Raw genomic sequence first — 8,243 nt, forward strand, 5'->3', positions numbered from 1 at the left:
TTCTTTATATAAATATATACATTTTTACATTACAATTATGACTTTTAATTAGAACATTAGACAGTATTTATTTAGTGAAGCTACTTTTATTAATGAAATCTCTTAATCTCTGCTGAAACCAGATATGTTTGACGAGGTTTCTCTTCCATAAATCTGTTCATTAGTTATATGCCTCTCCTTTAAATCTTCAAGGATTTTCATACTTGTTTAGGCTGGAAGTTACTGTAAGTTAATATAAATGGTTTTCTAGACCAGATGAGACTTGCATGTTTGAGGCAGCTTGTAAGAAATTGCACAAACTTTGTAAATGAAGAGTTTCACTATGAATTTTGCTTGTTTAAGGTGTGGTTTCAATCCTTCTGTTGCTGCCAGAGGATAGTCTCACTGTCAGCTCTGTTTTCAGCTGCTCTGGCTGAAAATTGAAGCACTCACTGTTTAATCAGTTAACAGGCTGAGGATGATAGTAAAAGTTTGTGTAGTTAATAAACAGAGATTTTCATGATTTTCCTGCACAACCAAGCATAGCCTTCTGCCTTTTTTCCCAGCTGAGATGTGCTGTTGGTTTTGTCTTTGGAGTTCCTAAATGGCATGCTGTTGGTTTATGCTTTCAATGTGGGAACCAACTGGCAGGATGTGAGTGGTGGCAGTAACTAGACTGCAAATGGTGTTAGTTGCCATGTCCTGTCAGACCTCAGCTGAAGTGGTCAAAAGTGTTTATAAGGCTGAAAATGCTAAATGTGTTGAATGCTGTATGGAACAGGCCAGACTGCTTCCTAGACAAGTCATAGCAGTGTGGCTGCAAATGCATGTCAACTCTTGTGCCTTTGTAGCTTCTGTGTGTACCAGGGAGTTCTTAGTGGACACTTAGTGTATAGTCATAGATGCAAATTTATTCTGTGAGAAGGAAAAAATTTGCCAATTCTGTTAACTTTTTTCCCCCAAGTAAACGGCAGGCTCTTTGATGATACTTGTATGAAGGAAAAAGTGTTAATTACAAAATCATTTAAATGTAGTTTATTCTGAACTTCAAATCAGAGTAAATAATTTTATTAGCTTCTTGTTTTAACTTGTCAACAGTAATTACTTTTTCACCTTGCCTCCTTATGCCTTGTCATTTCATACTAGTACTTCACTAAATTTTGTGGGGTTTTTTTTCTGCTGTCTTTGTGCTCCTTGTACTACCACCTTTGTACTCTTTGCTTTTCTTCCTGCAGAGAACCTTGTCAAAGCTTTAGAAAAAGCTGTTAGTTATGATTTGACTGTTCATCTGCCTTTGAAACTTCTGATTTGTTTGTTTGCTTTCATTTCTTTTTTAAAATTAGACAAATTGTTTTAAATTATTTTTTTTATTTTGGGAAAACTGAGTGCCATATTTGTGGACCATAACTCCATATTAAAATGGAAGCAAAATGTTTGGACCTTTTTTGAATTATCAAGGAAGGAAAAAAAAATACTGCACTGGGGACCCTGACCAAAATTTCTTCAAATATGGGAAAGAAGTGCAGAGAAGCATTTTGCAACTTTCAAATGTTATAGTAGAAAATGCAACTTAAGTTCTGTCTTAGTGATCTGTATCAGTTTTATTAATAACTGCCATAAAATTTTAAGGAGCACAAAATGATTGAAGTGTAAACTCTTAGCAAACCTATCAGCATTTTAAATAATGCTAGGTTCATTGTGTTGTTATGCAGATTCCATTGGAAAAAAACCCAGAAGATGGAATGAAAAGAAATACAAGTTGTGGGCTTCTGGCATTTTTTTATTTAGACATAACAAAAATAAGAAAAAATGGATGAGCATGTGCTGGTTTTAAATTGAGACTAAAAATAAATGGATAACTCCCCGCTTCAAGTGAGGTGCAGGGAAGTGTGTGCATGTGTCATTTGTACTAACATTGCTGTTGGGCATTTTATTTTAAGGTTGGGAAGGCCCTCCACCACCACGTGGATGTGAAGTTTTTGTGGGTAAGATTCCTCGTGATATGTATGAAGATGAATTGGTTCCTGTTTTTGAGAGAGCTGGGAAGATATATGAGCTCAGACTGATGATGGATTTCAGTGGTGAGAATCGAGGCTATGCTTTTGTGATGTACACCACGAAAGAGGAAGCCCAACTAGCCATCAAGGTTCTTAATAACTATGAAATTCGTCCTGGGAAATTTATTGGTGTCTGCGTAAGCTTAGACAACTGCAGACTGTTTATTGGAGCAATTCCTAAAGATAAGAAGAAAGAAGAAATACTGAATGAAATGAAGAAGGTTACAGAAGGAGTGGTGGATGTCATTGTTTATCCAAATGCCACAGACAAAACTAAAAATCGTGGCTTTGCTTTTGTAGAATATGAATCTCACAGAGCAGCTGCAATGGCTAGAAGGCGACTACTCCCAGGTAAAACTGTTTGTAATTAAACTGTGCTTTTATGGGGAGTATCTGTCTCCATATTGTGGGCCATAGAGTGATGGATCATCCCTTTCTTCCGTTCTTTAAGATGTTTTGAGAGTTACAAAACTCTAGTTGCAAAACTCCTTTTGGTTAAGGAGGATTTTCTGTTTTTAGTTTTGTTTGGCTTTTTTTTACTTTAAGAAGCTGAAATTTAAGCAGTTCTGACAATCGAAAACCAGTTCTGTTTTATAAACACAAGATACTGTAATTTCTGCAGATGTGTATTTGTGTGACCATACATCCAGTTTTCATTTACATGCACTAGTCCCTGCACACACATTCTCTTAAAACTGAGCTTAGAAAGTATAATGTTTTGAATGTGTCCCTTGTTTTCTTTGGGTGTCATGAAAAATATTATTTACTGAACTTCAGAGCTTTGAAACTGTAATGAATATGGTGAGAAAAATAAGATGTGTTTGTTCACCAGCAGTTGTTTATTACATATGTTTTGCAGTATAAGATATGCAGAAAATAATAAAAACGTATTGTGCTCATTTCATTAAAATTGTCTGTTCATTCTGTTCATTCAGATATTATGAATGGATTGTGTGGCAACTTTTCATGAATAAGAGATGCAAAAAACCTGATGTGTTAAGAAAAAAAGGATTAAATTCATACTTTGCAGTGTGAAACTTACATCTGTATATGCAAAATATTATTCAGGTCGTGAGAAAATGAAGTCTTGAACCAAAATAAACTACTTACACAAGCCAACTCAAGTAATAAAACATTAAGAGCCTAGTATACAAATGGTAGCTGAACTAAATTCAGATCCAAACCAGACAGATCAAAGAATTAAGCTTGAGCTACTGATACACATTTAGGTGACTTTTTTTTCAGGTGCTGACCTTTTTAAAGTGGTAACACTATTGAAGAGGCTGTGTTTGCTGGCTAGTAAAATATGTTACTTATGGTCTATTTGTGTATGTGTGCATATGCATATCACAAAGTCTGTTTTGATAGCTCATGGTGCTTAATGAATCCAAATGGTACCAATAGAACACTTTGCATTTTTGCAGAGTCTCATTTACTTTAACAATTTCAAGTTGCTAAAGCAGATGCAGGAAATGAACGTCAGTTTCATGCGATGTATATCATGTTTGCTTTTTGTAGATGTAGTTGTTAAGAATGATCCTGTTTTCCTTTGCCTGTTTCTTACTTATGCCATGTTTCTTTGCTGTAGGAACTTTCCAGCCCTGGGGTCATACTCTTCAAGTAGACTGGGCAGATCCTGAGAAAGTAGTTGATGAAGAAACTATGCAGAGAGTTAAAGTATTGTATGTAAGAAATTTAATGATATCTACTACAGAGGACAAGATTAAAGCTGAATTCAACAAGTTCAAGCCAGGAGCAGTTGAACGTGTAAAGAAGTTGAGAGATTATGCTTTTGTTCATTTTTTCCACCGAGAAGATGCAATTGCTGCTATGTCTGTAATGAATGGAAAGTGCATTGATGGAGCCAGTATTGAGGTAACACTGGCAAAGCCAGTTAACAAAGAAAGTACTTGGAAGCAACATTTTAATGGGCAGATAAGTGCCAATTCTGAGAATCTCTTAGGGTTTCCTAACAAAGAAGATGGTACTCAAAAATCCTTGGGGAAACCAGCAAGTCTTTCAGGTTGTCTTAATGGTCAGCACAGTCCAGGCCTCCCTGAAGTTGAAAGATGTACATACCCCCTTTTTCCAGGCATAAAGCTTACTCCAATTAGCATGTATTCTTTAAAGATGAATCACTTCAGTTCTGCAGTAATGCATCTGGATTATTTTTGCTATAAAAATAGCTGGGCACCACCAGAATACTGCCTGTATTCAGCCACAGGTCAGGATGGGAAAATACTCTTGGTGTGCAAGGTGTTCATTTCTGGTATTGGAGATGATTCCCAGAGTTATTTCATGCCAGAAAAACTCTGTACAACAGTAGAAGATGCAAAGGAATTGGCAGCACAATTCACACTTTTACATCTAGGTAAGCATAAACATGTTCAATTAGTGCTGAAGAACTGAAACTAGGAAAGTTTTAAATAGTATGTATCTTGGGGTGTGTGTGTGTATTTTTATATAAAGTCTACAGAAGAATTGTTTCTTGTATAGTCAGCTGAGTTTGGACCATCAGATGAGAGCACTGAAGAAACACTGTAAATATCTAAACAGTCCAATGCCAAGGTCATTTTCACTTTGTTATCTACTGTAATGATGTGTAAGGAAGAACTAGGTGACATAGAATGACAGAATGGGTCAGGTTAGAAGGGATCACAGTGGGTCATCTGGTCCAACCTCCCTGCTCAAGCAGAGTCATCTGGAGCACATGGGATAGGATGGTTCTTTAATATCCGGTGAGGGAGAATCCACTACTTCTCTGGGCCATCTGTCCCAGTGTGCAGCTACTCACACAGAAAAGATGTTTTTCCTCATATTCAGGTGGAACCTCCTGTGCATCAGTTTCTGCCTGTTATCTCTTGTTTTAATGCTTGGCATGCCCAAGAAGAGCCTGCCTCCATCTTCTTGGCACCTTCCCTTTAGATACATTGATGAGGTCCTCTCTCAGTTGTATGTTCTTAAGGCTGAACAGGCCCAGCTCCCTCAGCCATTCCTCATATGAGAGATGCTCCGGTCTCTTAATCATCTTTGTTGCCCTCTGCTGGACCTGCTCCAGGAGCTCCATGTCTCTCTTGTACCAAGGAGCCAGTTGTGGCCTCATCAGCACTGAGCAGAGGGGCAGGATCACCTCCCTCGACCTGCTGACAGTACTCTTCGTAATACATCCTGAGATTCCATTTGCCACCTTGGCCACAAGGACACATTGCTGGCTCATGGACATCTTGTCCACCAGGACCCCTAGGTCCTTTCCCATAAGTGATGTAGCTCTCTAAGTCACATCTAAGTGACTTAGGTATAGAGCCATCTGTGTGATGATTATAGTGCTGAAAATTTGTTTGAAAGTCTGTCTACATTCTAGCATTTTCATTTTTATGTATTCTGTTTTTTAAAATAGAAACTACTACTAGCAACTACTAGAAAAGGGAAGGTTTTATATTATAAAAAGCTTTGTTAAAATCTAGTCTTTTCATAGCTAACAAGACAGATCACTGCAGTTCTGACAGTGGTATCCCTGTTGCTCTATAAAGTAAAATGCATAAATAATACAAAATATAAAACATTTGCCATCTGGTTCCTGCCCACCATTCGTCAGAACATGCTATGCACCATTGAGAATGCAGAACTATTTTCTAGTGCCAGGTTGTTTCATCAGTAATTGTCATAATCTGATCAAATTTCGTGCTTAAATCAGAATTTTCTCTTTGTTACTCAGATTTGAAGGCTTCTACAGAGCCATACCATAATGGTTTGAAAAATCACTCTCAGGCAAAGCTTTGTATATTCCAGTTTTCTTTTTAACAGTTTCCCTTCTTAGCTCTTTTTCTGCCCTTTACATTTTGTAATATTGGAAGATGAGATAGGACTGATCTTTATAGTTTTGCAAGTATTGTGAACCATCATATAATTTCTTTTGTCTGCTGAGTAAAGTTTTTGTGTATTTCTTGCATGGTTTCTTACAGCATGACTAGATCAGTCAATGCTGTATCATGAAAGGAATGCTCACTAGACTTTTTTTCAACAGCAAAATTTTCTGTCATTACAAAAAGATGTTTCTAATGAATTCTAGAGCTAGACATTTGTTTTCCTTGCCTTGCCCCTCCATGATGGCCTCTCTCCTATCCCCCTTTTCCCTATCCATCCATCCTTCTTTGCCCCTTTGCTGTCCCTCATTTTGCCACTTCCCTATCCCCTTTCTTTTCCACTTCCCTATCCACTTTTTCTGTCTCCACTTCTCTGGCCCTTCTCTATCTCCACTTCTTTGGCCCTGCCCCATCCCTGTTCCTCCCTTCCCTGTTCCCCCTTTTGCCTCCCTTCCCTTTGCCATCTCCACTTCTTTGGCCCTTTCCTGTCCCCACTTCTTTGCCTTTTCCCTATCTCCCCTTTTCCCTCCTTCTTTGCCTCTTCCCTGTCCCCCCTTCTTATCCCTCTTATTCTTTGACTTTCTCTGCCCACCCTGCTCTGCCTGACATTGCCAGTCTCTGCCTTTCTTCAGCCTTTTCTGCCTTTCTCCTTTGCCCTTTTTCTTTGCCCTTCACCTCTCATCTCTGCCCTTCACCTTCTTTTATCTGGTCTGACCTACTTACCCTGTCTTTCCCCATTTTCTGTCCTTCTTCAGTGTTTACTGCTCTTCTTTGACCTTCTGTGCTCTTCTCTGCCATTTTCTGTCCCCTCTTCATCCCTTTTTTGTAGGGGCCTTCCTTCTCTGACCACCAGTCTTTGCCCTTCTCTGCCTATCCTTGCCAGTCTTTGCCCTTTCCACTGGTCTCTACTCCACCTCTCTTCGCATCTCTTCACCTCCCTCCTTCCCTCCACTGTCCTCCACATTTGTACTTTGCCTTCTTTATCTGCCTGTCTTCTCATCCCATCTTCTCAGCTGATTTTTTTGACCTTTTTTGCTCTTCTTCTGCTCTGCTGACTCCCTTTCCCTTTGACCTTGTTTTCTGCCCATCTTCCCTTCTGGCCCTTGTTTGCCCTTGCTCATTCCGCTCTCTTGCCTGTCTGTCTTTACCCTTCTTCTTCACCCATCTTCTCTGCCTTTCTCTCTTCCATTCTAGCTGCTTTTTGCCTGCTGGTTTCTGTGCTCCTTCACTTTCTTCAACCTGCCCTGCCTGTGTTGCCCTTTTCCACCCTTCTCTGCTAGTCTTCTCTGCCCTTCTTTGACCTTCTCGGATTTTATTTCTCCTTTGCCCTTACTTCTCCTCTGCCCTACTCTTCTGCTCTTTTTTTTTTCTTCTCTGCCCTTCTGTTTTTCCTCTCTCTGCCCATCTTTGAGCATATCTTCTTGTGTTTGCCCTGCTCTGTCCTTCATTCATGGCCTGCCTTTGATCTCCTCTGCCTGTCTCCTCTGCCCATCTCCCCTTGTCTTAGACCTTTTCTGTCTCCTCTGTGCCCTTTCCCTGATTCTTCCTTCTTTCAAATTCTTTCAGTGAAGAATTATGTTGGAGATGATAGGCTTGTTCAGATACTGCAAACCAGTGTCTTGTCTAAGTGTGTTGAAAAGTTTTTGGAGTTCTTTTTTTCAACTTTTTTTTTTTCCTTCCTTCAGAATTGGGGCAATACCAAAGGTTTTGAGTGTTTTGTTTTTTCAAGTGATGGTAGACAAGGTCTTCACCAAGTTTCTTACCTCTAGGAACTTAAAACAGGTTGGACTTCAATTACTGTTATTTCCATTTATTGTTATGCCAGGGTGTGTCTGGAAGCATCAGGCTTGGTGATCCTGTATAGTGCAGCTCTGGATAGAAACATAAAGACATCGTCCAGTATAGTAAATAATGCCTTTTGGATTAGCTGTGCATGCGTAGAGGGCCTAGGGCTGCATCCACAAGTGAAACCAAATTTTCAGGGAAAAAGGCTTTTCTGCTCCCTTCTATTCCTCCCTTTTTTTTTCCTTTCCCATTTCTGTGGTTTTGAGTTCTTTTTTGGTGTGGTTTTTTTTGTTCGCTTTTTTTTTCCTCATTTGTTCTAGTTTAGGTGAATTGGAAAAGCTATAGCTGATAGCAAACTACTAAAATAGTGTTACCATCCTTTTCTTACTCATACTGCTACATAGTGCTTGTTTTGGAAGTCTCTTGATATGTAGGTTGTGGTGAGATTTCTCTTTTGGATGCATTTATAGCAGGCTTATTTCAGGCTTGACTATATTGCCTTTTTTTTTTCTCAGTGCATGACTGAAATGTAAACAAGCTATTTCTTCTTGCTTACATT

At 39.0% G+C, this 8,243-nt stretch overlaps 1 protein-coding gene across 1 annotated transcript in view; it reads left to right on the forward strand.

Annotated features, from left to right (window-relative positions):
- Positions 1-1,919: 1,919 nt before the first annotated feature.
- Positions 1,920-8,243, forward strand: part of RBM46 (RNA binding motif protein 46) — a gene marked incomplete at its 5' end in the record, with an annotated part of 11,963 nt that continues 5,639 nt past the window's right edge. The window contains 2 exon segments of the mRNA XM_009084819.1: positions 1,920-2,387; positions 3,625-4,407. Coding sequence (XP_009083067.1) covers positions 1,920-2,387; positions 3,625-4,407 — 1,251 coding nt within the window.

Source organism: Acanthisitta chloris, unplaced genomic scaffold (genome assembly GCF_000695815.1).
Source record: "Acanthisitta chloris isolate BGI_N310 unplaced genomic scaffold, ASM69581v1 scaffold11331, whole genome shotgun sequence".
Taxonomy (NCBI): Eukaryota; Metazoa; Chordata; class Aves; order Passeriformes; family Acanthisittidae; genus Acanthisitta; species Acanthisitta chloris.